This window comes from Spermophilus citellus (assembly GCF_964194105.1).
Source record: "Spermophilus citellus genome assembly, chromosome: X".
NCBI lineage: Eukaryota > Metazoa > Chordata > Mammalia > Rodentia > Sciuridae > Spermophilus > Spermophilus citellus.
The window spans coordinates 42354841-42382704 of record NC_138190.1 but is presented as its reverse complement, the minus strand read 5'-3'; the positions used below and the strand labels follow the sequence as shown (position 1 = coordinate 42382704).

At 49.0% G+C, this 27864-nt stretch overlaps 1 protein-coding gene across 1 annotated transcript; it reads right to left on the bottom strand.

The window, feature by feature from the left end:
- CACNA1F (calcium voltage-gated channel subunit alpha1 F) lies at positions 1-27370 on the bottom strand (the record flags this gene model as incomplete). The annotated part of the gene is made up of 48 exons (XM_081277672.1): positions 1-234; positions 456-653; positions 1137-1249; positions 1339-1466; positions 1586-1693; positions 3120-3289; positions 3761-3898; positions 4125-4255; positions 4457-4558; positions 4980-5082; positions 5263-5359; positions 5640-5767; positions 5999-6158; positions 6559-6650; positions 6957-7022; positions 7380-7508; positions 7712-7732; positions 8421-8504; positions 8729-8839; positions 9623-9781; positions 9884-10085; positions 11105-11251; positions 12772-12824; positions 12910-13017; positions 13446-13533; positions 13615-13721; positions 13924-13983; positions 14646-14775; positions 14924-15083; positions 15774-15825; positions 16006-16051; positions 16981-17062; positions 17182-17302; positions 17394-17601; positions 18520-18745; positions 20837-20997; positions 21161-21187; positions 21339-21432; positions 21546-21638; positions 21877-22067; positions 22619-22722; positions 22829-23025; positions 23644-23796; positions 23876-24012; positions 24243-24382; positions 24587-24692; positions 25255-25504; positions 27346-27370. The coding sequence occupies 48 exons, from the start codon at positions 27368-27370 to the stop codon at positions 4-6; spliced, it is 5937 nt and encodes a 1978-aa protein (XP_081133798.1). The 3' UTR covers positions 1-3.
- Between the last annotated feature and the right edge of the window lie 494 nt (positions 27371-27864).

The following is a 27864-nucleotide window of genomic DNA, read 5'->3' as shown; positions in this document are numbered from 1 at the left end:
TATTCAGAGGGCATGGACACAGGCCATTTCATCTCCCAGGTCCTCCTCATCAAAGCGGGAGAGGATGGACTCCTCATCACTATACAGTGAGCTGGTCCCCTGTGCCAACAGGTCACTAGCAGCACTGTCCATTTCATCCAGCGTCAGGCGACATGCATCTGCGATCTCCTTCTTGGCCAAGGCCACAAAGCGTGGGTCTCGGGCAAAGAGGCCTAGGCCTTCAGAGACGAGTACCTGAGGGCACATAGGTGGGATCAGTGTGACAGTGTATACAGAGGGGACAGTGTGGATTATATGATGTGCCCATGAGGACATATAGGGAAGTCAGTGGGGGACAGTGGTTGTACATTATGAAGAACATGCACAGTGCAACCTGGGAACCCCTTCACCCCCTCCTCCAGGTTCCGCCACCTCCCTTTCCCCAGGCCTCTTGCCTATACCCCCTCTGTACTCACAGCCTCCACCAAACTGTCAGCACTGCCTCTCTTGCTTTGGCTGGGGTCCGAGCGAGATCCAGGCACATGCAGACAGGTAAAGGTACGCAGCGGACCGCTGGATTTGCCGAGGTATCCCTCCCCTGCTGCACCCTCCTCCACCAACAGCAGTGGGGCGTATAGGAGCCGACCCCTCTGAGGAGGGGTTGCCCAGGAACCCTGGACCAGAATAAATATCAGAGGTGCAGAGATTGATGGGTGACCATGAGGGTCTAGGACTCACTCCTGTGAATGCTGTCCTCCTCCCCCAATACACAACTGGAGTAAAAATGAATGGGTGTAAATTATTTATGTGTTTATTTGAAGTGCCATGGCAGGAGGACAGGGCCTTGAGCATGCTAGGCAAGTGTTCTACCATCGAGCCACATCTCCAGCCCCAGAATTGAGTTTATGTCAGAGCCTAAGATCGTCTCTGTCACTTACTAGCTATATGATCTTGGATGAATACATTCCTCTGGGCCTATTTCCTTATCTGTAAACTGGGGGTAGTGTTACACACCTCACAAGTTCAGTGAGAATTATGTGCATTCCTCCATGAATACCCTGTTCTTCAGAAAGTCCTGACATGCAGTGTATTTGATAAGTTCAGTCCAGGCTGCTCCCACTCTTGCAGACCCAGGACCCCCTCCTCCCTTGCCTCACCTGAGCCCTGCTGGGCCCTGTGTTTCGCCCCCGATGATAGGTGCCTGGGATGGGTAAGTCTTCACAACTGCCCTGGCGCTGCAGACACTGGATGGTGAAGGAGGGCTTCCGGCCTGAGGGTTAAGAACAATGGCATTGTTTCCCTGGCTTGCTCTTCTGCTGGACCTTGGGGGGTGGCCCTAGAGTCCATTCCCACTCTTACCTGCAGGAGTGGGGGGCAGCAGACGTCTGCGTGGTGCATTGTGCCCATTTACATATCTCTGGGGTTGGTGAGGTGGCAAAAGGGCTGGGTGCGGGGGAGCCTCTCTCTGCTCATCCAGATAAGAGAGCCTGTGCAGAAGGGGGAGATGGAGGTGAATCCATGTCTGGAACTTGGAGATGGAGTAACAACAGTCCTGCCCTCTCCCCCACAGCTCATGGGCTCATCCAATGTGACATGGCCAGTGTACCGCTCAGGGATTTCCTCTTCCTCAACTTGCTTGTTTTGCTCTTTAGTTTCCTTGGGCTGAGAACTTCCTTCTTCTGGGATGGTGAACATGAAAACCCCAGAGCTTCTCCTGGGAAAAGTGAGGCATATTTGGTAGACCAGATACTCCCAAATATGTGGTTCTGAGTCCTTGGCTACTATTATACCATGCCACATCTTCTATACAAATATTGGGCTTAACACTTAAATGAAAATTCATATAACATGAAATTAATTATTATTATTATTCTAAGGATAGAATCCAGCATCTTGTACATGCTAGACAAATGCTCTACAACTGAGAATTGAGTGCTTTACCTCAGCCTTTTTTATTTTATGTTATTTTATTTATTTATTTATTTTTGATACCTAGGATTGAACCCAGGGTTGCTTAACCACTGAGCCACATTCACAGCTCTTTTTACTTTTTATTTTGAGACAGGGTCTCACTAAATTGCTTAGGGCTTCACTAAGTTGCTGAGTCTGGCTTGGAACCTGTGATCCTCCTGCCTTACCCTCCTAGGCTGCTGGGATTAAAGGCATGTACCACTGCATTGGTCTCTGTTATTCATTTTAACATGAACACAGGTTTACTTTAAAAAAAAATATTTATTTTTTAGTTTTAGGTGGACAAAATATCTTTATTGTATTTTTCTGTGGTGCTGAGGATCGAACTCAGTGCCTTATACATGCTAGGCAAGCACTCTACCACTGAGCCACAATGCCAGCCTCCAGGCTTACGTTTTAATACATATTTGTCTCATTAGAAGGATCCCAAATTAAAAAAAAAATCAAAGTTGGTCTCTTGAAGAGATAAGTTCAACACAGGAGCCAGGATTATGTTGGGGGAAGTAAAAACTGGGCACTTGATATGTATGACTTCATTTCATCCTTTCATTAACCCTATGGAGTAGATGCTGTTATCATCACCATTTTGGAATTGAGGAATTGAGGATCCAAAATGAAATGATTAGGGTTGTAGCCCAGTGGCAGAGCACTTGCCTAGCACATGTAAGGCACTGGGTTTGATCCTCAGAACCACATAAAAGAAATACAACACAGTTTTTTTTTTAAATGAAATGATTAGCCCAAGGTGTCACTTATCAAGTGACAGAGTTAGGATTTGAACTAAAACCTATTTAGTTCCACGTCAAGTGATTTTTGCATTAAACCTTTACACTGCCTTTCTCTTTTTGAGGGGGGTACCAGGGATTGAATTCAGGGGTACTCCATCACTGAGCCACATCCCCAGCCCTATTTTGTATTTTATTTAGACACAGGGTCTCACTTGCTTAGTACTTCACTTTTGCTAAGGCTGGATTTGAACTCATGATCCTCCTGCCTTAGCCCCCAGAGCTGCTGGGTGCCGTTCTCATATGACTCTCTTATTATTCCCTCTTCCCACCTGAGCCCTTGAAACATCTCCACCCTCTCCAGATTTCTACTCAAAGGTCTCTAGGTCCTCATGCTGCGCCCCTGCCTTCCTTCACCATTTTCTCCCAGACACTTGACCTTACCTTTGGTTGTGGGATCCAGCTGGGTTCACACTGGGCTGTCTGGAATTGGAAGCCCTCCCATCATCATCACTGGGCCCAAGGGAAAGTGAATCTGGGTTTTTGCTTCCAACAGGCAGAGACACGGAAATTCTGGAATTCCTACGAGATGGGGGCTGGGACTCCATGGGGGCCTGTGGAGAGTCACAGGACTAAATGTTGCATCAACGTTATAGCTAAATCAGTTGGTCATATAGTGTGTATCCCTCACTGGTTCATAGGCTTCCCAGGGGCCAAATATGGGTCCTGCCCTCCAACAGCCAATGGTAGGTACTGAATAAATATTTTTCCATCATGGAGGGGGCTCCTTTGGAGGGCTTTTTCCTAGAGAAGTGTCAAAGGCAATCAGGGGATTGGGGGAATATTATATGATCAAGAATTCCTGGGGGATGAAAATTAAAGGGAGATCAATAGAGGAAAGGGAACAGGGGGAGGGAGACAGCTAGGGAGGGGGAAATGCTGGTGAGGGGTATTGGCCAAATTATAATGTTATATTATATGCATGTTCGAACATGTAACAGCAAATCCCATCATTATGTACAAAGTATAATGCACCAATAAAAAACATGGGAAAAATTCCTGGGGGAATGAAAAACAGTTCTTACTTTGTATGTTTCTGGGTCCTTTTCAGCTTCTTCCTCTCCTTCCTGCCCCTCTTCCTCCTCCTCCCCTTCCTCATCTGTGTCACATGTGAGGGCCTGCCGGATCTCAGGACCCAAGTCCTGTAGGCTCCTCAGACCAGCCTATGGGGGTAGAAAAATAGGGAAGTGGGAAGCTCAGGGTCTAAACTTCCCCTCCACAAGCCTGCTTCCCATGGTGGAGGAGTGAGTGTGTGAGTAGGAGCTCTCAGTCATCCTTGACCCTCTGTGGGGACCAGTGCCTCAGTTTCCACATCTGCGACATGGGTTTCATGAGAACAAGAGGGAGGTGAGCCTCAGCCTCAGCCACAGCAGACCCTGCCCTGAAGACCTGAAGGACAGAGGAGGTGCTGGAGGGGGCCTCAGTTCCTAATAGCCCCTTTTCTTTCCTCCTCCGGAATTTGCGGAAATAATCTTGGATCAGGAATGTGGCATAGAATTTGCCCACGGTGACTTCCTCCTCTGGAGACAAGGAAGAAAGGATAAAGTTACACAGGGTTGTCTCTCCCACCACTGCCTCCCCAATTCTTATCCACCAGCAAGGACCCCCACTTGTCCCAGGCCAGTGCTGGTTTTATGGTAGAAAGCAATCACTGGACACTTAAGCAATCCTCTGATGATTCAGTTGTCTGAGTTCAAGGAACTGGAGTGGGGACAGCTCACCATCTGGAGGGGGAATGATTTCATCCAATAGCTTCTGCTTTATCCGCTTCCAGATCTTTTTGATGACCATCCGCAGTTCCTGGTTGGCTTGCTCCAAGTTCCCTGCATTGGAGGAAGATGTGGGGCAGAGTAAATGGGAAGAGCTGCTCAGCACTGTTGGAGAAGGGGGGGGGGGCATCAGAAACTACTTTTTTTTTTTTTGCAGTACTGGGACTTGAGCCCAGGAGTGTTCTATCTCTGGAGCTATATCTCAAGAGCTTTTGTAAAATTTTATTTTGAGACAGGGTCTTGCTAAGTTGTACTGGCTGGCCTTGAATTTGCAGCCCTCCTGTCTCAGCCTCTCGAGTAGCTCCAGAAGCTTTGACTATAGCTGTGTGCTGGCCCCATTGTATGGGATGGACTAGGCCTGGAGATGCCAGAGCCACCCATTTTGAGGTTTGAAGTGGGGTTCATCACTCTATGAGTTTGGTCCCTGCACCCTCCCCAAGGACTCTCTCACTCCTGCCCCTGACCTCTCACACACCTTCTGTCTTGATCTTCAGGGATGTCCGCACCAGGGCAAAGAGTGTGGCATTGAATGTCACTGTCCCATCTGAATTGAGGGGCACGTTCATTGCCACAAGTCTCTGCAAACATCAGAGATATAGAACCCACTCTGAGAAAATGCCAGGTATTGCATGAATCTCTGGGGCTGAAACATTTGAGAATGTGACCAAACACATGTCCCCACCCAAGGCAGGTCCCTATCCCCACATGTGATGGACAGCCCTCCCAGAGGCCATGAGAGGGTGGGTAGGTGCACAGACCTTGCAGGCCACGCGATGTGGGCACAGCTTCCCAAATCCTAGTGGGGGCTGGATGCGTCTCAGCAGGGCAACCACATCCAGGTGCTTGATGCGGCCCCTAGGACAGTTGTGGAGGTTCCCCTAGGTTGGTGATACCCTCTCTAGCTCTTCGTCAAGACCCCACTGGCTCATCACTATATCCCCCTACCAACACCTCGAAGCTTTTTAGGGAAGAACTGGGGGACAGTTGGAGAGGGCAAAGGACGGGGGCAGTAGATAACTCAGGGCATCTATTGACTGGGTAGTGGGATGCATTGGTCAAAGGTTCTGGGACTATGGGACCGTTGAGGGGAGTGCACTGTGCCCTAGGATTTTGGGTAAGGGGTTAGAAGGCATACTTGGCCCCAGGGTCATATTCAGACCAGATCCTCTTGAATTCATCAAGATGATGAGGGCCCAGGATGGACCAATCTCTGGTTAGATAATCAAAGTTGTCCATAATCACAGCCACAAAGAGATTTATGATCTGTGGGCCATTGAGCAAAGAGGGTTAGGTGAAGTGCAGGTCAGGGCTGTGGGGGGATTGTGGGAGGCTATGGTGATCTTATATTGTCACTGGGTCACAAGTCCCCAAGGCTGAACTTACTGTCAGGCCAGCCCTCTCAAGATCTGAGTTGCCCACCTAATTTGGACATCTCTGGGCCCTTAGGGCCAGCCCCCACGGCAGTGCTGGTGATTTCAGGGAAATGGTTCTCACCAGGAAGGCACAGAGCATGAAGAAGCTGATAAAATAGGCTATGGCAAAATTGCTACCACAGGTAAACTCCTCGCCAGGGCCATAGTCAGACTCAGGGTCACACCGACTTCCAGGAAGGCTGGCAAGCATTATTTCCTGCCATGCCTCACCAGTGGCACACCTGAGGGGTCACACAGGGATGGAATCCTGAGAAGAGGCCATAAAATTGTGGCAAGTAGCATTGTGGGGAGTTAGGGAGCGGGGAGATGACCCACTCCTCGCCAGGGGCTGCATCTGGCAGAGAGCATTTCATTGTTTTAGTGGCCAGCAAGGCCATGTTGATGACAGTCATCTTTGCATCTTACAGATGAGGGCACTGTAGACTAAGAAGGAGGTGCATCTTATTACTAGAAAAAGAATGGCTGCGACAAGAATATTCTAATAGACTCTTCAGTTCATGTCCAGAAAACATCTCAGGCTACATGGAGCCTCATGCTGCCCTAGTATTTCCACAACACAGGAAGTCTGAGGACCACAGAGGATGTGGGGACCAAGGTGGCAGGGAAGTGGGAAGATGTCACCTGAACAGAAGCAGCACAGCCTGTGGAAATGTCTGGAAGTTGTTGTTTCGGTTGATTTGCGTGCCATCCTGAAGAGCCACCTTGCCAAACATCTGTGGGCACACAGGGGCAAGTTAGGGGGATAAGCCCATGTCCTCACACGTTCCCACCCAGTTCAGACCTTCCTATACCCAAATGATTCTCATAATCCTGACAAGCAAGCACTGTTGACCCCATTTCACATTATGTGTAGACTGACCTAGGGTCTGTTGATCTCTTTTCACAGATGTGTAGACTGACCCAGGGTGATCTAGTTTTTCCATCTTTCCACCCCCACTCCACTATGGGGCCATTCCTACCCAATTGTCCCCCTTCTGCAGAGAGGTGCCAAAGGGATGCTCCCTAGGGTCCCCACATACCTGCATGCCAATGACTGCATAGATGAAGAATATCATTGCTATGAGAAGAGCCACATAGGGCAAGGCCTGTGGGGATGGGGGAATAGATGCTTAGGTCCAGACAGAGAGCTATAAACTCCAGAATGCACTCCCTGCCCCCAGCCATGTTTCCTGGGAGATGTAGTCCATTCTCAAAATGTTCAGGACTACCAGAGTTTCCCAAATATGGACATAGGATTAAATAGAGTAGGGTAAGGTCAGTGAGGCCAGGGGCATGTTGGGTATTGTGAGCACAGCTGGAGAACACTAGAAAGCTGGGAACAGTTAGGTAGGAAGTGAGTATGGCAATTTTGGAGAGCTGGAGTTCTAAGGGTAATAAAGGGGCAGGCTGAGAGGAAAGGGGTTGGGTCAAGGTGTGGTTAAAGGGGTGGGATTGAGGATTACCTGGAAGGATTTGATGAATGTCCAGAGCAATGTGCGGATCCCTTCACCCTTACTGAGGAGCTTGACCAGTCGCATGACTCGGAAGAGGCGAAAGAAGGTGATCGAGATGCGAGAGCTGTCTTCAGAGCTCTGGGGATGGGGATGCCCAGTTTATACCAGTCCTAGCCACTTCCCTGTCTCATGTCTTCATCCTTCCAGCCCCCCAAACCCTCAGAAACTAGGCCCCAGAGTGGTCAGAGTTAGGGTTAGGGCTAGGGTTTCTAAGGACTCTTGGGAAAAAAGGGAGGGAGAGGGTAGAAAGGGAGAGTGTCCCTGTGGTGGTGGGGGGTTACCTCACCAAGATGGCCACCATTCTGGAGGAAGATATGGCCAAAACAGAGATGACAGAGATGATGAGATCATTGACCCCAAATGGACGAGGGGGAGAGGAGAGACATTGGAGCCAACGGAGGACATGATGGAATCAGTATTTTATGGAGATGATGGAGATGAGGACCAATGGATGACCCATTGAAGAAGCCAGTGATGGAGATGTGGAACCAGCCGCATCATCAGTTGAGGTGATAGAGTCATATAATTCCCGGTGGAGGAGATGATGGAGCCCATGTTGCAGTCATTGGTGATGACAGAGTCATGAATGAGCCAGTGATGGAAATGACAAAGTAGGTTGAGGAAATGGAGCCCATGGAGCCATCAGAAGGGATGATGAAGCCAAAGCCAAAGTCAATGGGCACGATGGAACCAATGGAGAGGAAGGTAGAGGCAAATAAAGAGGTGACGGAAGTAACAGGAAAGGCATTTTAGGAGATAATGGAGTCAGTGGAGAGGTTGCAAAATGGGTTAAGGGAGCATGTGGAGGGGGACTTTGGCTGAGTCTAACATGAACTCATTAAGAGAGAGAGCTAAATTCAGGAGTGCTCAATCTCCAGAGGTGGTGACAATGTAAGTGGGAGACACCTACCCATGTGAAGGAGGGCCCTGAGGTGGAGGTGGGGGAAGGTTTTTGGGGGAGAGTGGGTTCGTGCAAAGGCCAATCCTCACATTGACTTCAGTGACGGCGATGTCCACGACGCTGCCCACCACAATAAGAGCATCAAATGTGTTCCAGGCGTCAGTAAAGTAATGCTGTAGACAGGAGGAAAGCAGTGTTCTGTCTTCTCTGAGCTAGCAGGGAAGGGTAGGGGGACACTGAGGAGGCAGAGCCTGGCTTGGGCCACAAGATGAGTCAACACCTGGATCCCTCTGACTACCTAGTCTATGACTCCCTACTTGCTCCCCCCCAGCTCTGGAATGTGGTCCCTTCCCAAGGAATTCACCCACTTGGGGGTAGTTCTGGGGCTGAGGGGCACCTTTGGTTTGAAGGCGATGATTTTGAGCACCATCTCGATAGTGAAGAGTCCAGTGAACACCATGTTGAGGATATCCATCGCATAGTTGAAGGGAGCAGTCTGCTCATAGTGCTGGGGGAGAAAATCAGTGGGTGAAAGAGCCTAAGGCAAAGAATCCCCATTCCCAACCAAATTGTTCCTGATCTGGGCTAAAGTGAGTCTGGGGACATGGTAGCAATATGGGTTGGCCAAACCCCTGACACTGTCTGCTTCCTATTATGGATACTAGGAAGCCCAATCTTTGATTCCTAGCTTTTCTCGCAGATGGGCAAGGCCAGTTCTGCTGACACATAAACATAAATATGCTGATGGTTGAAAGCTTCTGTGAAAAATATTTTGCTCTCCATCAAAATGCTCAAATAAGGAGAGTTCTTTATCCTGCCTTGAATGTGGTTTTGATATCTGGAGCTATGGCAGCTGTGTTGTGACCATGAAGCAACAACCATAGGAATGAAAGTCACTTGCCAGGAATGGTGAAGCAGAAAGACAGATGGGGTCTAGGACTGTGATCAACAATAAGCAAACAACCTACCTCAATACTTCTCATGATGTGAGGTAATTACCATATTTCAGTGACTCTCTTTAGAATCTCTGAAACTGGTGTCATTTTATAACCAATGGCAACTTAAAATGGCCACGAATCATTGTTTTCACATTCATACAACTCTGAAATCAGAATACAACTTACAATTTTTGGCCTTAAAGAAATATGTCAAGTGTCTTGATAACTTGGGTCTCTGCCAGTTGGAGGATTTTTGTTATTTGTGGCCTAAAGTATTCCTAATGCTTCCCAGGGGATTGTGTGGAGAGGGTAGAAGCTGGTGCCTAGCATAGATCAAGATAGGGCATTCAGACCTGCATGGCTAGGGCAACTGTGTTGAGCAGGATGAGCAGGAACATGAGGTATTCAAAGGCAGCAGAGTTCACGGCAGCCCACACGCGATACTGATGTGGGTTCTTGGGGATGTATCTGCGGAGTGGCTGGGCCTTGAGGGCGTACTCCACACACTGGCGCTGCAAACCAATTTAGAGCACGAGTGAGCATGGGGGAGGAGTCCTAAAGCAAAGAGGGAGGGGTTCGTGGTCACCAGTAGGGGGTCCGGGATCAGAAGTCACCTGATTCTTGTCCAGCTCACAGTTTTGATACTCCTGCTCGCCCTGGGCACGGAAGGTGATAATGACAAAGCCCACAAAGATGTTCATCATGAAGAACGCAATGATGATGATGTAGACAATGAAGAACACAGAGATCTCCACTCGGTAATTATAGATGGGGCCTCGGTTTTCTGCATGTGCATCGATGGCCTTATATAGCAGCCTGTGGGAGCCAGAGGAGAGTAGAGGCAGGGGAAGGTGAGGAGGTATCCTAGACCCCTCAGACCTGATCCAAGATCACCTATCCCAGATACAAGTGAATCTCCTGTCTGGTAACCCAAAAGTCCCTGAATCACCAACCTAAACCCTTGGGACCACTATACATTCTCAGAGACCCCCACCAGGACCTCAAAAATTCTCAAATTCCTTATTCCACAGACCCCCATACAGCCCTTGGAAAAATTCCCATTCATCCTTTCAAAGACCCTCACCCCCCAAATTCCCATAGACCTCCAAATCCCCTTATCCAGCCACCTGAACACATCCATGCAGCTCACCAGAACTTCCCCCCAAAGCCCCTAAAGATCTTTAAATCCCCAATCCCATTATCAGGAATCCCCTGCCCCATTCCCCCTAGAAATCTCCAGTTAGTACACCCAAAGACCCGTGCAGCTTCCTAGAAATCCCTGAATTCCCTGCTCCACCTCCTTGGTGACCTTCTTTCCAATCTCCCCAGACCTCTAGTAAGTTCCTACCCAGTCCCTTCTAGATTCCTACTTAGTCCATCAGAGATCTCTACACAGTTCCTGGAGACTCCTCACCCAAGTACCCAAAGAACTGGCAGCCAGCTTCTGGGAGACCCCCCACCCCCAGTCCTTGGACACAACCACCAACCACCAGTCTTTAGAAAACCTTACCCAGATCTAGAAAATAAAAAGACAACATAAAAATAGCAGGGAGAGCATTAGAGAAGAGGAAGATGATCAGGGGGTAGGGGAGGAGAGGGTCAGGGAGGTTACAGAGGGTGGAAATGATAAAGGAATGTTATATGCATGTGCAAACATCCCCAAATAAAGCCCATTATTTGTTCTGTATAAATAATATGAATTTAAAAACCTTATCCAGTCTTGAGAGACTTTCATCACATCCCCAAGTTATTGCAACCATTTCCAGGAGATCCCTATTGAATCCCCCAGAAAACCCTGCCCAGTTCCAAGCCATCCCTAGGGCCCCGTCTCTCACGCAGGCCAGCCTTCAAAGGTGGAGACAGTGAACAGGGCCATCATGGCTGAGAGGACATTGTCAAAGTTGAAATCACTGTTGACCCAGAGCCGCTCCCGGACCAGGGGTCGTGACACATCTCCATCAGGATAGACCAGGAAGGTGCCCCTGTGGATGGATGTTGCCGATATGCTAGGTGGGTAAGGACAGTTGGAGATCTGTGGCAAAGGGTGTGGAGTCTCTAGAATGGAGGCAGCAGGCCATACTGGCAGAGTTTGACAGGCTGGGTTCAAATCCTATTCTTCCATTTCCTGGATAGGTGACTGGACATTGAACCTCTCTGTGCTTCTGTTTTCCCCATTTATGGAATGAGGATAGTAACAGAACCCATTTCCTGGCTTGTCACAGGATTAAGCAAGTCAATAAATAAAATTCAGGGGGCTGGGGTTGTGGCCCAGTGGTAGAGCGCCTGCCTAGTATGTGTGAGACACTGGGTTTGATTCTCAGCACCACATATAAATAGACTAAAAAAAGGTTCATCAACTACTAATAAAAATATTTTAAAAATAAAATAAAATTCAGATCTGGCTATAGTTGATGCTCTATCAACCCCACCATCACCAGCCAGGGAAAAGTAACACTAACGTGGTTGTCAATGCTGGGTTTTTAGTGTAGTAACTTTATACCATGGCACACTTTCTTTTTTCCCTCCCCTCCCCTCCCCTCCCCTTTCTTTTCTTTTCTTTTCGGCCTCAGGGATTGAACTACTCAGGGGCACTCAACCCCTGAGCCACATCCCAGCCCTTTTAATATTTTATTTAGAGACAAGGTCTCACAGAGTTTCTTAGGGCCTCGCTAAGTTGCTGAGGCTGGGTTTGAACTCGTGATCCTCCTGCCCTAGCTTTCCAAGCTGCTAGGATTACAGGCATGTGCCACCACACCCAGCTACAACCACATTTTTAAAAAATCTCCATTTTTCAATTAAGCTAAAAGGGACTCATGAAGGTTAAGAAACATACCCAGATCTCATGACATGGATTTGAACCAGGAATGTCTGGCTTTGCAGCCTACACTTTAATCCTCTATTCTCTCTCTCTCTCTCTCTCTCTCTCTCTCTCTCTCTCTCTCTCAGGGATTGAACCCAGCAGTGCTTAACCACTGAGCCACACCCCCAGCCCTCCTCCTTTATTTAAAAATTTGAGAAAGGGTCTTGCTGAATTGCTTAGGACCTTACTAAGATATTGAGGCTTGTTTTGAACTGGTGATCCTCCTGCCTCAGGCTCCAGAGCCGCTGGGATTACAGGTGTGCAGCACCATGTCCAGCCTATAATCTATCTTCTAAAGGAGCCTCCAGATGGAAGCTGGAGGCTTGCAGCAGGGATGGGGATTGCTAGGAGATCTGGGATGTAATGGAATGTAGCTGACACTGGAGAACATGGAGGTTTGAGGGGGAAAATGGGGCAGCCTCTGAGGACTAGGTGATCTCTAAGGGCCTCTCAAGTTCTTGGAATGTATCTTGGGGCCTTAAGGAGTTTTGGGGGGGGGGGTTGGAGGTCTTAAGGAATTCTGGGAGTCTTTACAGTTCTCAGGAGGAGGCTCTAGGGGTTTCAGAGACCTTGGTGACATCTAGGGACCTCTATGGCTTTCAGGAGGGGTTCTGGGGTCCCTGGAGGGCTGAAGACACTCACTTGCATTCTTTGGGGGTGTGTTTGGCCTCGTCGGTACAACTGTAGAATTTTCCCTGTAGAGAGAACATCTGTTAATCAGGTTTGTGTTTCACCCACTGCCCTGACTTCTGCCCACCCTCCCTCCAGCATTTCTCCCACCTTGAAGAGCTGCACACCAATGCAGGCGAACATGAATTGCAGGAGCGTGGTGACAATCATGATGTTCCCGATGGTCCGGATGGCCACAAACACACACTGTACCACGTGCTGCAGGCACCCATGCATATGGCTGATGGATACTGCAGGCCACAGTAACCATGGGGTGGGGACTCTGGTGATAGATGCAGCTCGGGGACTTTGAACAGGCACATGTGATTGCAAATCAGGGATATGTGGCCAGAAACACGTGGCGAAAAGACAGTGATGTGGGCTAGGGCTGTGTGGGCACCAATCAAGAATATCTGCCAGGCAGGTATATTTGGCTACATGTCAGGGACCTGAACTAGAGAAATGCAGCCACTGCTAAGGAACGCATGGTCATTTGTAAGGAACATGGGTCAGGTCATATGATCAGTAGTCAAGGATTATGACTGCACAGTTATACATCAGTGCAAATGGTCAGCTTGATCAGTGTCCCTGGCTCCAGAGACAGGGAAAGGGCCTGGGCCCTGTGGGCTTGGGTAAGGTGGGCTTACCTTGAGTCCCTTGGCCCTATTGATGGCTCGGAGGGGCCTCAGTACCCGGAGTACTCGCAGAATCTTCACCACAGAGATGGCGCTGGAGCTGGGAAGGGGGCAGTTCTCAGGCCCTGAATTGGGCCTGGCTCTGAAAGGAATGGGGTAGGCAGGGGGAGGTGTCACTTACTGGATGCCAAAAGAGATGAGGGACACACTGACCACCAGTAGATCCAACAGATTGAACCAGCTACGGCAGAAGGAGCCACGGTGCAAGAAGGCCCCAAACACTGTCATCTGGGAACCAGAGGACAGTGGGCTAGATGTCAGACCTGGAGATAGTTGGGGGAATGAGGGGACGGGGACCAGAGAGGTACACTTGTGGGGATGGGTAGGAAAAAAGACTAGAGGCTGCCTAGAACCATAGGAGCTGGGCTGAGAGAGCAGGTAAGAAGGATGCTGGGGTAACTTAGGGTATGGCTGGGGGTCCATTAGTCACCTTTAGTAAAATCTCCACAGTAAAAATGGAGGTGAAGGCATAATCGAAGTACCCTAGAATCTGGGAAGTGAGAAAGAGGGGGAGCCACTGAATTATGTGTAAGTTTTGTTCTCCTGCTGGGCACAGTGGTGCACCCTTGTCATCCCAGCAGCTTGAGAGGCTGAGGCAGGAGGATCACGAGTTCAAAGCCAGCCTCAGCAACTTAGTGAGGCCCTAAGCAACTTAGCAAGACCCTGTCTCTAAATAAAATACAAAATAGGGCTGAGGATGTGGCTCAGTGCTTAAGAGGGTATAAAAAAACAAGTTTTGTTCTCCCTCCTCTATTTCTCTCCATCATTATTATCATCACCAAGTCAAAAGGGTTGGCCATCAGACAGACTAGGGTTCAAATTCGGACTCCTCTGCCTCAACCCAGCTTATATGAGGGTTCAAATTCAGACTAGGGTTCAATTTCGGACTCCTCTGCCTCAACCCAGCTTACGTGAGTGCCCTTGGCTTGCTTCGTTTCCCTGATCACAGCTCCCCTCCACCCCAGTTAAAAACTGATCCCCCGCCTGGCCTTCCTCAGATGTGCTGCACACATAGTAACTTCTGGCACTGCTGTAGCTGCCACCATGAATCCTCATTCTCAGCCAATTAGAGGTTTTCTCCCTGACATCCCTTGGGAGAGTCCCCTCCCTCCGCCTGCCACCTCGAGATATGGAGGCCCCTCTGAGCCTCACGTGGTTGCGGAAGGAGTGGGCACGGATGGGGTCTTCGGCGGCCAGGGACACACTGCTGAGGATGATGAACACCAGGATCAGATTGGTGAAGATATGATGGTGGATGAGGGTGTGACAGGCCTTCCTCAGCCTGGGGAGCAGGAAAAGGGCTGTGGTCAGAACCCAGGATCACAGAAACAGGCAGGAAAGCCTGAGAGGTACATCTTTGTCCCACCCCTGCTTTGACAGCTCCATGGCTCACCACCTGCCCCAGCCCCAAGGCCACTCCCAGTGCTCACGGGTTGGTTTGGCTGAGGCAGAAGAATGCACTGCCTTCTGGGATGGGCATCACCTTCTCCTTGGGTACAACTTCCTGCAGGAGTTCCTCATGCCCTGCACCTGCTTCCTCTTCTTCTTCTTCTTCTTCTTCCTCATCCTCTTCCTCTTCCTCCTCCATGCCTGGCATTTGGAAAAAGAGCATAAGAAAAAATTCATTGAGAAAATTGATGTAAAGTGCCTGTAACAGTGTTTGTCCCATGGCAAGATTTTTTCCATTTTCTCTGCCAGAATGTCAACTCTGCAGGAAATTATTTATTTACTTTTTTTTTAGTACCAGGGATTGAACTCCGGGGCATTGAACCACTGAGCCACATCTCTTTTGTAATTTATTTAGAGACAGTGTCTCATTAAGTTGCTTAGAGCCTTGCTAAATTGCTGAGGCTGGCTTTGAACTCATGATCTTCCTGCCTTGGCCTCCTGAGCCACTGGGATTACAGGTGTGCGCCACTGCGCACAGCAGGGAAGGGATCTTAGTCCATTTTGTTCACTGCTGTATGTCTAGTGGGACAAGGCAGGAGCTCAGTGAGTGTGTATTGAGTGAACATTTGTGTGTGTGCGTGTGTGTGTGTGTGTGTGTGTGTGTGTGTATTTTATAAAAAAGGCTCTGAGAAGTTCTGCAGTAAAACAAAAGGTCCTTTTCTCTTCTTTAACCTCAATGTTCCCAAATATTGTTGGGCACACTCCAAGTCCATTCCCTTCAGGATGATCTTGAAAAAGGCCACTACCTGGAGAGGAGAGCATCAGGAGTTGGGAGCTCTGTGCCTGGGCTCTTTCCCCAAGATCTCACACCAGGTCCCACTGCCTACTTGCCTGCTTCTTCAGTCTTTGTACCTTCCTGTTCCTCATTTTCTCCACCAGGCACCTGGGGACAGGAAGCTGAGAGTCAGTGATAGTGGGGAGGACAACAGAGGATGGATACAGGAGGCATGGATAAGATGTGATAAAGGGGGAATGAACAGGCAGAGGGTGGCAATTAGTCACTCACACAGGCACGTATGGGTGGTAGTGGGAGGTGTGGCCAGCACCCAGGCTTCTAACTCACCAATATTCCATTCTCTTTTGGGACACTCTCCTCACTGCTCTTCTCCCTGTGTGAGGAAATAGGGGGTGACTCTCATGGATGGCAGCACATAGACAAGTCTGGGGAGGGTCACTGCAAATACAGCAGACCTTTCTTGGATCCCCCAGAACCTCCCTGATTAGGCTCAACCCCCACATTCTGTACTCACAACAGCCAGAAGGAGCCTGTCAGCTTGCAGCCTTCCCATGTTTCCATTACCAAGAGCTAAGGCCAAAGTCTTACCTTGACCCAGAATGCCCTCACTCTGGCCCCTCTCTCCTCTTTACTATTCGACCTCACCCCCTACCACTTTCCTCCCTGCCCACCAGTGGGTGATTATTTGTTGGTTCGTTTGTTCGTTTGCAGTGCTGGGGATGGAACCCAGGGCCCCACATAAGCTAAGCAAGCTTTAAACCACTGAGCTATGGCCCCAGCCCTGGTATTTTGTTTTAAAAGTGCTAACAACATTTGCACTTGCTGTTCCCTTGCCTTAATACTCCTTCCCCAGATATTTGCACAGCTTACTCCCTCACTTCATTCAGGTCCTTGTATAAATGTCACCACCTCTTAGAGCCCTCCCTTGACTATCCCAACCAAAATAGCAATCTTCGTTTCTCTTTATCCCTTCATCTGCTCTTTTTCTTTATTACTTATTAATATATACTCAAGTTATACTACATATTCATGTGTTTTGCTTGCAACTAGGAGGCCAGCTCCATAAAAGGCAAGAACTCTGTCTACCTTGACCCCTGCTATCTCCGTGGCATCTGCATCAGAGCTGCGTACAAAGTAGGTGCTTAATAAATGCATGTAGAATGCATGAGCCCTGACAGTTTGCATCTGGAGGTGAGGATTACCAGGGACACAGGAGGCATCTCTAGTGATACTGGTTGTATTCGGGTTTCATAGTCAGGCATCTCAGGGAGTGGCTGTCTTGGGGGTGGAGCCAGCCCTCACCTGCTCTTGTCCGTGGCAGTGCCTGCATCCCCGCTGGCCAGGTTATCCACAGCAATGGCAAGAAACACATTCAACAGGATGTCTAGTGTGAGCTCAGGCTGCAAAGACAGAGAAGCAGCCTACCTACAGACCACCCAGGTCCCCCTATCTATCCTTAGGCTCCAGGCCCCAATGCCCGGGCCCCCAAAGCTTCCAGGATACAGTTGCCGCAGATGAAGAGGATGATGAAATAGACGCACACCAGCATCCCTGGGAAGAAGGGGCCACCATACGCCATGATACCATCATACATGACCACGTTCCAGTCCTCACCTGTCAGGATCTGGGGGTGGGATGTCACCATGAAGCTCTTGGGACCCCCTCCAACTCCAGGATTTCCCCAACCCACCTATCCTAAGGTGTCCTGGCCCCACCTGAAAAACAGTGAGCAGTGCCTGGGGGAAGGTGTCAAAGGTGCTCCGCTTGGTTTGGGTCTGGTCAAAGTTGAACTTGCCCCCAAACAGCTGCATGCCAAGCAGGGAGAAGATGATGATAAAGAGGAAGAGGAGCAGCAGTAAGGATGCAATAGATTTCATGGAATTGAGCAGGGATGCCACCAGGTTGCTCAGAGATGCCCAGTGCCTGTGGCAGAGATAGAAAGGGGCAGGGTGGATACCACGTTTTCTGAAGAGTCAGGAGCCAGGGTGGGGCTCCAGCTTGGGATGCGTTGGGGCCATTTGGTGGAAATGATTTTGGAATTGGAGTGTGGCGAGAGTAAGAAATGAGGGGAAAGCTGAGCTTGGGGTTAGGGTTGGCATTAGGGCTGCTATTGGGAACTGAGGTAGGGATGGAGGTGTAGGTGGGGATTGGTGAAGCTAAAGTTGGGTTTCAGGTTGGGACTGGGATGGGGGAGGGGACTGGGGACATTTGGGACTGGAGATAGAGCAGGGGATAAGCTTGTGGTGGGGGTTGGGACAGGAGAAGGGATGGGGAGGGGATTGTGGCTAGGGCAGGGAATGGGTCTGTACTTGGGAAAAGGGTGATGATTAGGGGTTAGGGATGTGGGGGTTTTGTTTGAAGATTGAGGATAGCACTATACTTGGTGGTTAATGATGGGGCTGAGGCTGGGACATGGGGCTGGCTTTGGTAGTGGATGTTAGTATTGTAAACATACCATGAACAATGAATGGTGGGTGCTGGAGTTAGAGATGGAGTTATGGTCTGGGATGGGGTGGGGATGGAATTTAGTTTGAGGATGAATATGGAGTTGACTTTGGAAATGAACTTGGGGATGATGTTAGAACAGGAGTTGAGGTTGAGGAAGGGGATAGGAATGAAAGGGATACTCTTCCCAGTGCAGTCAAATCTCCATAAAGGCAGGGACTTGGGTCTACTTTGATTCCTGGTGTGTATATAGGGACCAGAAGTGTGCCCAGCATGCAATAGGTGCTTAATGGGTGTTTGTTGAATAAATGGTGATGCAGATGAGATTATCATTGGAGTTGGGATGTGAGTTGTCTGGGCTGTGTATGGGACTCCAGTCTTCCTCCATATACATACCTGGTGACCTTAAAGATCCTGAGGAGACGCACACATCGAAGCACTGAGATGCCGAGAGGCTGCATGGCACCCACTTCCACCAAGGTGGTCTCCAGGATGCCCCCACAGACCACAAAGCAGTCAAAGCGGTTGAAGAAGGAGGCAACATAGACAGAGGGGCCCAGACCATACAGCTTAAGAAGCATCTCCACAGTGAACAGGCAGAGCAGAACTTTGTTGGCATACTCTGTGGGGACAGAGACATGGTGATTGGGCTGGCTGGATTCCTTGGAGACATATGGAGAGTAATCCTGGGTTAGCTACTATCAGGCCAGGTGCAGGCTGGGGGTAAGATTTTTGAGGAGTAGTAAGGCTGGGGTGAAGAGCAGGAAAATGCCAATTCAAGGGTAGTGCTAGCACCTAAGGTTTACTATTTTTTTTAAATTGTCTAATTTTAATTTTTTTAGTTATAGATGGACACAATATCTTTATTTTGTTTATTTATATTTTTGTATGGTGCTGAGGATCGAACCCAGTGCCTCACACGTGCGAGGCAACTGCTCTGCCACTGAGCCACAACCCCAGCCCTGTCTAATTTTTTAAAAATAGTTTTTTAGTTGTATATAGACACAATACCATTACTTTATCTATTTTTATGTGGTGCTGAGGATTGAGCTCAGTGCTTCACACATGCTGGGTAAATGCTCTACCACTGAGCTACCCCTCCAACCCCAGGCTTTACTATTTTTGTTTTGTTTTTATTTTGTATTGTTTTGGCACTGTGGATGAACCCCAGGGGTTCATGCATGCTAAGCACATGTGTAGCTCTACCATTAAGCAACACCCTCAGCCCAAACTCTAGCATTTAGTTGGGGTTGGATAGGATCTGTAAACTGAGTATGATGGCACATGCCTGTAATGCCAGCTGTTTGGGAGGCTGAGGTAGGAGGATTGCAGGTTCAAAGCCAGCCTCAGCAGCTTAGTGAGACTGTAAGCAACCTAATGAGAACTGATCTCAAAATAAAGAAATAAAGTTGAGCACAGTGGTGCATGTCTGTAAACCCAGAGGCTTGGGAGGTGGAGGCAGGAAGACTGAGTTCAAAGCCAGCCTCAGCAAAAAGCGAGTCGTTAAGCAACTTGGTGAGACCCTGTCTCTAAATAATATACAACATAGGGCTGGGGATATGGCTCAGTGGTCAAGTGCCCCTGAGTTCAACCTTCTGGTACCCCTCCAAAAATGAAAATAAATAAATAAATAAATAAATAAATAAATAAATAAATAAAAGGGCTGGGGGTGTGGCTCAGTGGTTAAGCACCCTTAGGTTTAATTCCTGGTAGAGGAAAAAAAAAACCCAGAAGTGGGATCTATAGTCAGCCATTCAGTTTATGTGGGCCACACAATGTTCTAAGAACATTTTATTTTAACTCATTTAATCATCCCTATAATTCTAGGCTGTGTATACTATCATTATCTCTATTTTGTGGGTAGAGAAATAGAGGCACAGTGGGATTTACTTGTCCACACAGTGTGGTATTAAGATTCTGGATTCTGCCAGTGTGGAAATGCATGCCTGTAATCTCAGCTACATAGGAGGCTGAGGCAGGAAGATTGCAAGTTTAAGGGCAGCCAAGGCAACATAGTGAGAGACTGTCTCAAAATAAAATAAAAAGGGCTAGGGGTGTAGCTCAGTGGGAGGGCATGCCTGGATTCGATCCCCTGTATTGGAAAAATAAAACAAACAACCCAAGATTCTGGGACCAGGCTGCCTGTGTTCTAATCCCGGCTCTGCTACTCACTAGCTGAGTTTATGGATTAGATGCTTGACTTTCAGTACCCTGGTGATTAGTACCCTGTGCCTCAGAACTTAACTTGTACAAGGTTGTGGTGAAGAGAGATAGAGTTGCTATATGTCAAGAGAACAGAGCTTGATGCACACAGCAAGTATCACATAAGTGTAAGCTACAGGCAGAATGGTACAAGATAAGGTTTCTGTGTTTATCTGGCCAGGAAGGCACTGTCTGAGGCTCCCTAGAGACCCTTAATTTGAGCTGGATATGGTGGCACAAGCCTGGAACCCCAGCAGCTCAGGAGGCTGAGGCACAGGAGTATTGTGAGTTCAAGGCCAGCCTCAGCAAATTAACAAGGTCCTAAGCAACTTAGTGTGACCTTGTCTCAAGAAAAAAAAAAGATAAAGAAAAAAGGTGGGGGGCTGGGGATGTGGCTCAGTGGTAAATCACCCATGGGTTCAAATCCTGGTATCAAAAAAAAAAAATTCTGGATTTGAACTTCTGGGATGGAGGGACCTGGGGGGAGAGAGTTGGCAGGCTGGGTGCGCACCCTGGATCTGGGTGAGCCAAACAGGCTGGCCATGGTGCTCTGAGGCGATCGTCAGCGTGTTGAGGAAGACGAGCAGCAGCACAGCCCAGTAGCAGGCATTGGACTTCACAGCCTTCCGGCAGTGTGCCCGGAGTCCCCGGTTGGCTCTTCGAAAGCGGCGGCTGGTGGGGGAAGGTCAAGATCCCACTGCTGTGATAGCCTCCCTAACCCAGGGGTGGGGGCTGATGCGGGAGCCCAGAGGTTATGGAGGGCTTGGAGGTAGGGGAGGTCTTGGGAGGTCTCCAAGTCATGGGGTCAGATAGTTACACATTTTTCCCAACTCACCAGACGCTGGTTTTCATGATCTTGTTTCTGGAAAAGAGATAGGAGGTAGTTGTCATAAAGGACTGGCAAGGAGTCAGCAGATGGGGCTGGAGGTCAAGGTTTGAGGCTAGCCTAAGGACTAAGGTCAGGGTCTAGTCTGGGCACCAGGCTGTCAGGGTCAAGTGCTGGGGGCTCTTACAGGCAGCGTGCACAGCTGGCCAGAGCTCCTTCTTCCTCCTCCTCATCAGCTGGGGTTTCTGCCATTGAGCCAGTGTCACTGGCTGGGAGGCTGGCTGTGGGCAAAGTAAAGAAAAAAGTCAGGATCCAAAGACCCTATGTCCCACCTCTCCTCTGCCAGCCCACTTGTCCTGGCCCTGCCCCCAGCCCAGCATGGCTGGATCCCCACCGTGGCTGCTGGTAGAGTGTGTGGAGCGAGTGGAATGACTGAACCAGCGTAGACGTCCACGCCTCCTATTGGTCAGCTCTGCCAGATGTGGCCCTGTGGGAACAGAGAGGACAGTTGGGGTGGACAGTCTAGGGGCAGAGTTAGGCCCATGTCTGGGGGAGGGGACATTATGTGGAGTCTCTGTATCTGAGGCTGGGTCTAGATTTTGTATCCTCAACCAGCACTGAGGACTGGTCCTAGAAAAGTTGCAGGTTGGGACTGTATCTCAGGAGGGTGGACCACATCTGAGGCATGAATAGAGCAGGGAATGAGCTAGATTGAAGTTGCCTACGATTGCCAGCCCGGCCCTCTTCAGCCATAGAACCAAAGTTGCCATCTGCTGAGGGGTCCTCGAGATCCAGCTCCTCAGCCTGTGTAATCCAATCCAGGTAACCCCGCAAGTCCTCTTCCATCTGCTGCTTCTCCCGAAGCTTCTGGAAATCACCTCGTGCTTTTGCCTTCTCTCTCTCCTTGGAGAACTCCCTGAGGGAAGAGGGTGAGGAAGCCCCCCAGACCCCTTGCGTTCACCATTCTAGCCACATTTCCTTCCTAGCTGTTCTTTCAATATGCCAAGCATATTCTAGCTTTTGCACTAGCTGTTCCTGTTGTTTGGAATGCTCTTCCCTCAGATAGCCATATGGCCCACTCCCTTATCTGTCACACATTTTTACTCAGATAACAACTTCTCAACCAGGCCTGTCCTGATGTCTCTATTTATTTCTAATTGCAAGATCTTCCTATTCCTATATTTTTCTTTCCATAGCATATGTTGTGTGTGTGCACATATAATGTATACACACTTCTTTATCATGTATTTTGCTGTTGTCTGCCCCTGCCCTTCAGAATGTAATATGCAGAAAGGCAGGGGTTTTCAAGTCTTGTTCCATTCCTATAACGTGCCTCCCACACAGTAGATATTTAAGACAGAGTGAATGAAGGAGCATTTCAGATGGGTTTTGCAGGACACTTAAGAGTTTGCCAGCATGATAAATGAGTCAATGGTTGGAGAAGAGCAATATGTTTAGGCCTCTCACCCACTCAGGACACCAAGCACAAGGTTGAGGACGAAGAAGGACCCAAAGATGACCAGGCTCACGAAGTACAGCCAGGGTAGCTCATGCCCCATAGCATCCTGCATCTGTGAAGAGAGCATACTTTCCTCAGGGTATGCAGACATACCCATCTGAGCTTGGGGAGGAAGGGCAGGTTCAGCCTTGGAGCTGTGTGCCTCCTGTCCACCTCACCCAGTAGAGGACATCGGTCCAGCCTTCCATGGTGATGCATTGGAAGACTGTCAGCATGGCGAAGAAGAAGTTGTCAAAGTTGGTGATGCCACCATTGGGCCCTGGCCAGCGTCCTCGACACTCGGTCTGGTTCAGAGTGCATGCACGCCCAGAGCCTGAAGATGCACAGGGTGACGGGTCCTCTTCTGCTTCCACATCTACGGGAAGACTGGAATTTGTCACTATGAAGCATGCCCACCTGCTCACCAGGAAACTCTGGAGCCCCTGAGACTTAGGGGCTCTAGATTCTTCTTAGGCAAGGGCAACCCCTTGCTCCCCTTGCTTTGTGGGCTCCTGCATTCTGAACCACTGGGGAGTTGTGTGTCCCACTAACTGAGATCTGGGGAAGTTGGACTGTAAATTCGGGATAGGGACTCATAAGTAACCGGGAGGCATGAGCCTGGATGTGGCATCTGGTACATCTGGGAGACCCTGTTGAGAAGAGAGTCGAATAAAGGCTTGGGCTTGGATCCCTATGAAAGGGCTTAAGCTCATAGAGCCAGTGGTGGAAGATGACATCTTAACTGTGGGACAGGGCTTTGGTGTGTGGGTGGAGTCTTGTGATGGGGCACAGCTATTACTAAGGGAGAGGTTGGAGTTAGAGACTTAGGGCACAGTCTTAAATATATAGGGGTGTAGCTTGGTTATCCAGGGAAGGAGCCTGAGTCTGGGGGTGGAGTCTGGTGAATCTGACTGGATTTCCATGAGAACAAGACACAAGGCTTAAGAGCCAAGGAGGGAGCGTGTCCTGTCCGAGGAGGGGTGGGCGGGCTAACCAGATCCGAGGAAGTAGCAGGTTTTGTGCATGCGTCCAAGAAACAGCTCCAGTCCGATGATGGCATAAATGATAATGACGAAGAGCACGAGCAGTGCGATGTGCAGCAGCGGCACCAGCGCCTTCATGATTGAATTGAGCACTATGTGCAGGCCTGCGGGGAGGGAGAGGAGAGTTTAGCCCAGCCCCACCCCCACCTCCCCACCTTCAACCCGGAGGGGTGTACCACTTACTGGGGACGCCAGACACCAGTCTCAGTGGCCGCAGCACCCGAAACGCCCTCAATGCCTTCACATCAAAGCCTCCTGGCTTTGTATGCGGGGCTTCGCCTGGCCGCCCGGATCCCTGCTCCAGTAGCACACTGAACAGCCTGATGGGAAGAACGGGACAGGGAGGTGGGGGTCAGATCTTGAAAGCCCCCTCCACCCCTCCCTTCTCGCCAGTAAAGCACAAGTCCTAAAAAATGGTAATGCACATGAGTTTTAAATATGTTAATAAATCCGACTGTGGCTGCCAAATAAAGTCCGGAATTCAAAGGGCTTAGGGTCAGCAATGCGAACTAGGGTGGGGTGCCTCCCCCACCGCAGCGCAGATGCGCACCCGACCACGACGATGATGAAGTCCAGGAGGTTCCAGCCATTGCGGATGTAGGCGCTGGGGTGGAGCACCAGCCCATAGGCCACAATCTTGAGCACTGTCTCCACGGTGAAAATCACCAGAAATACGTATTCCACCTGCTCCTGGGGGCGGAGCCGGGGCGGGGTGGGAAGTCGGGGAGTTATTTGGGGGCGGGGCCTGTCCAGATGGGTTTGGGGGAAGGGATGCTTAACCCGCACGGAGGGTGGGGCTGGGTGAGTCAGAGAGGGGAGAGACCTGATCCAAAGGCTTGAGGTGTGGCTCTCCCGGGCTGTATTTGGCTGGGGATAGGGCAAGGTAGGCCTCACCAGGTTATGGTTGGCAGTGTTGGAGTCATCCTCAGGGAAGGGGATGTAGACTCCCAGGGCCACGCAGTTGGCAAAGATCGTCAGCAGGATGAGGATGTCAAAGGGCCTCAGGTGGACACAGTCAAGGACCCAGACAGAGCAGCACCGGAATCCCCACACTTCTTTAGGGCTCTCCCACCCAGTGCTGACTCTTGACTTCAAGGTGTCTGGTTCTGACATTCTCAACCTCCTCCGCTCTGACCAAGATCTTGACTTTGACCCCCTGCCCCACAGAAACTTGTATCATACCAACTCTTACTTTGATTCAGTCCTTGACTCTGTTTGAAAGGTAGAGGGTACCTGGGATTGAACTCAGGGGCACTCAACCACTGAGCCACATCCCCATTTCTATTTTGTAATTTATTTAGAGACAGGGTCTCACTGAGTTGCTTAGTGCCTCATCCTCCTGAGCTGCTGGGATTACAGGCATGCACCACCACACTCAGCAGTCCTTGACTCTTGACCCGTGGTCACTATTACCTTTATGGAGGAGTCCCCCTCTAATCTAGTTCTTGACCTTGATCCTTGATGACCTTGACCCTCCTCAGTTCCCCATCTGATTCGATGCTTGACTCTTGGTACCCTGGTGACCCTTACCTCTAAGCCTTATGCCTGTCCTTCCAGGATACTTCCACTCCACAATGCTGATGCAGGACCGCCGAAGGGGATTGGCCAGGGTGAGGCAGAATAGTGCACGGGGTGACCGCTGGGCACTGGCCACTGCCACTGTCTTGTGCTTGTTGTGCTGGGCCTTTCGCCTAGGGGTACCCAGGCCCGAAGCCCCACCGGTATCACCTTCCACGACTGGAGGTCCAGGGCAAATCCCCCAATCGGGACCAGGGCCTGTCCCATTGGCTGGACTGGGGTCTGGGGTGGTATCTGTGTAGAGAGAGTCAGGGAAGTGTAGAGGGGTAGAATATTCGGACAATTATAGACACCTCCTACATGATCCCATCCCTTTGTTTGAAGAAAGGAGAGGACATGTAAAATTAGAGAGTTGGGGGTACTCAAGTTAAGTATTGTGGGTAAAAATTAGTGTTGGGATTAAGATTAAACAGAGACATGAGGTGGGAGGGAAAGGGAGAGAAAAGGGATATTGCATGGAAATGGAAGGAGACCCTCATTGTTATACAAAATTACATATAAAGAGGTTGTGAGGGGAATGGGAAAATAAACAAGGAGAGAAATGAATTACAGTAGATGGGGTAGAGAGAGAAGATGGGAGGGGTGGGGAGGGGGTATAGTTGAGGATAGGAAAGGTAGCAGAATACAACAGTCACTAATATGGCATTATGTAAAAATGTGGATGTGTAACCGATGTGATTCTGCAATCTGTATTTGGGGTAAAAATGGGAGTTCATAACCCACTTGAATCTAATGTATGAAATATGATATGTCAAGAGCTTTGTAATGTTGTGAACAACCAATAAAAAAATCTATCAAAAAAAAAAGAAACAATAAAAAAAAAAGATTGGAGGTAGAGTGAGAATTTACAGGGGAAGGCTTCCAAGTGAAGTAGGGTTTAACTGAGGAGAGACTTTAAATTGTCATGAGGTGGGCTTCAGTTTAAAGCTGGAGGCAAATTTAAAGTTAAATTTGAGTTGTAGATCTTGGATCAGGTTGGGGTTAGGTTTAAATACAGGAGTGGAGTTTGGCGGACATTTAGGGTTAGGACTGGATATTTGAATGAGTTTGAATTAGAATTGGGATCAGGGTTAGGGTCGAAGATGAGCTTTGAGCAGGGTTTGAGTTTTGCATTGGGGTTTTCAGCTAAGGTCATTTTCAATTGCCATGACCCTATTTCAGCCTCTGAGGGGTAGTAAGTAGGCCTGGTTAAGATCCCCAGCTTTGGAGGAAATAAGCAGTCTGAGTTTAAATCCCGACTCTACCATTTGGTAGCTATGTGTTGCCTTGGGCAAATAAGATAATCCCTCTGACCTCAATTGTCTTATCTGTATAATGGGATGATAATAAGGGTACCTGCATTGTACAGGTGGCCTGAGGGTTAAATGAGTTCAGCATTCAGAAGAATGCCTGAGGTGTAGTATCATTCCATTTTGCAGAAGAGGGAATCAAGGGAAAGAGGTTAAGTGACTTAATGAAGCTGCAGAATCAGGAGTCAAACCCAGGCAGTCTGACTCCAGAGCTCTTGAAGTTTAGCACCCACCGTCAGATGTGTATTCTTGCTCTATATTTGTTTAGTCTTTTTTTTTTTAAAGATCTATACACTTTCTGTAAAGTCATAGATTATACTCACTAACAGTACTGGCATCTAGGGGTTGCAGTTGAGGTTAGGTGGCTTCAGAGTTCATAGGGGGTCTGCAACCAGAGTGGGGTTTGCATTCTAATGGGTTTGCATTTTGGTTAATAAAGTTTGTGTTAGGATTCAGTTTGGGGCTGGATTTGCAGGTAGAGTTGAGTGGGCTCTAGAACAGGGGTCAGGGTGAGGATTGAGGCTGGATTTAATTTGGGAACTAAAGCTATGGAATGGAGCTGGGAGGCCAAGGGGCAGCATCTGGGTCAGGCTGAGGGTCTGGGCTTAGGTGGTGAAGAGGTTGTATTTAGGGCCTGCTGGGATGGGAATAGGGAAACATGGTTTTGGGCCCCCAGAGGTTTCCAGGGATAGGGTTCAGGTTGGCAGTTGGTGGGTCAGAGGGGTGAGGGTAGAGCATAGCTCAGGCTTGCTCCAAGGGTCTGCAAGGGTAGTCAGCTCCTCTCACCTTTTCCAACTTCAGATTCCGACATCCTCCTCTGGAGATTGAAGGTCCATCTGCACACAGCCCCCCTCTCCTCCCCCAGCTTTGGAGAGATTAAGGTCACTGGGCGGGGCAATAGCAATGTTGGATGGGAGGGTGAAAAAGGGGTGCAAATGGGACATTTGTGGGTCGGAACCTGGCAGCAGAAAAGACAACAGATTAAATATTTACCAAATAGATACCTATACCATATAGTCAGAAAATAAAATAAGAAAAATGGTATCATTTTCCAATAGTATTTGAAATTTGAAGTACCTAGAAAAAACATAGTATATGTGCAATATCTCTATGGGAAAAAGGATCAAATATCAAATGCTAAAGGGGACCTAAAAATGAAGAAACAATGTTTAATGATTGAAATATTCAATATTAATAAAAAATAAAAAGGGCAGGGATGCAACTAGTGCTAGAGTGCCCCTGGTTTCAATCCTCAGTACTGAAACAAAAATTGACATCAACACAATATCGATTTTTTTTCCAGTA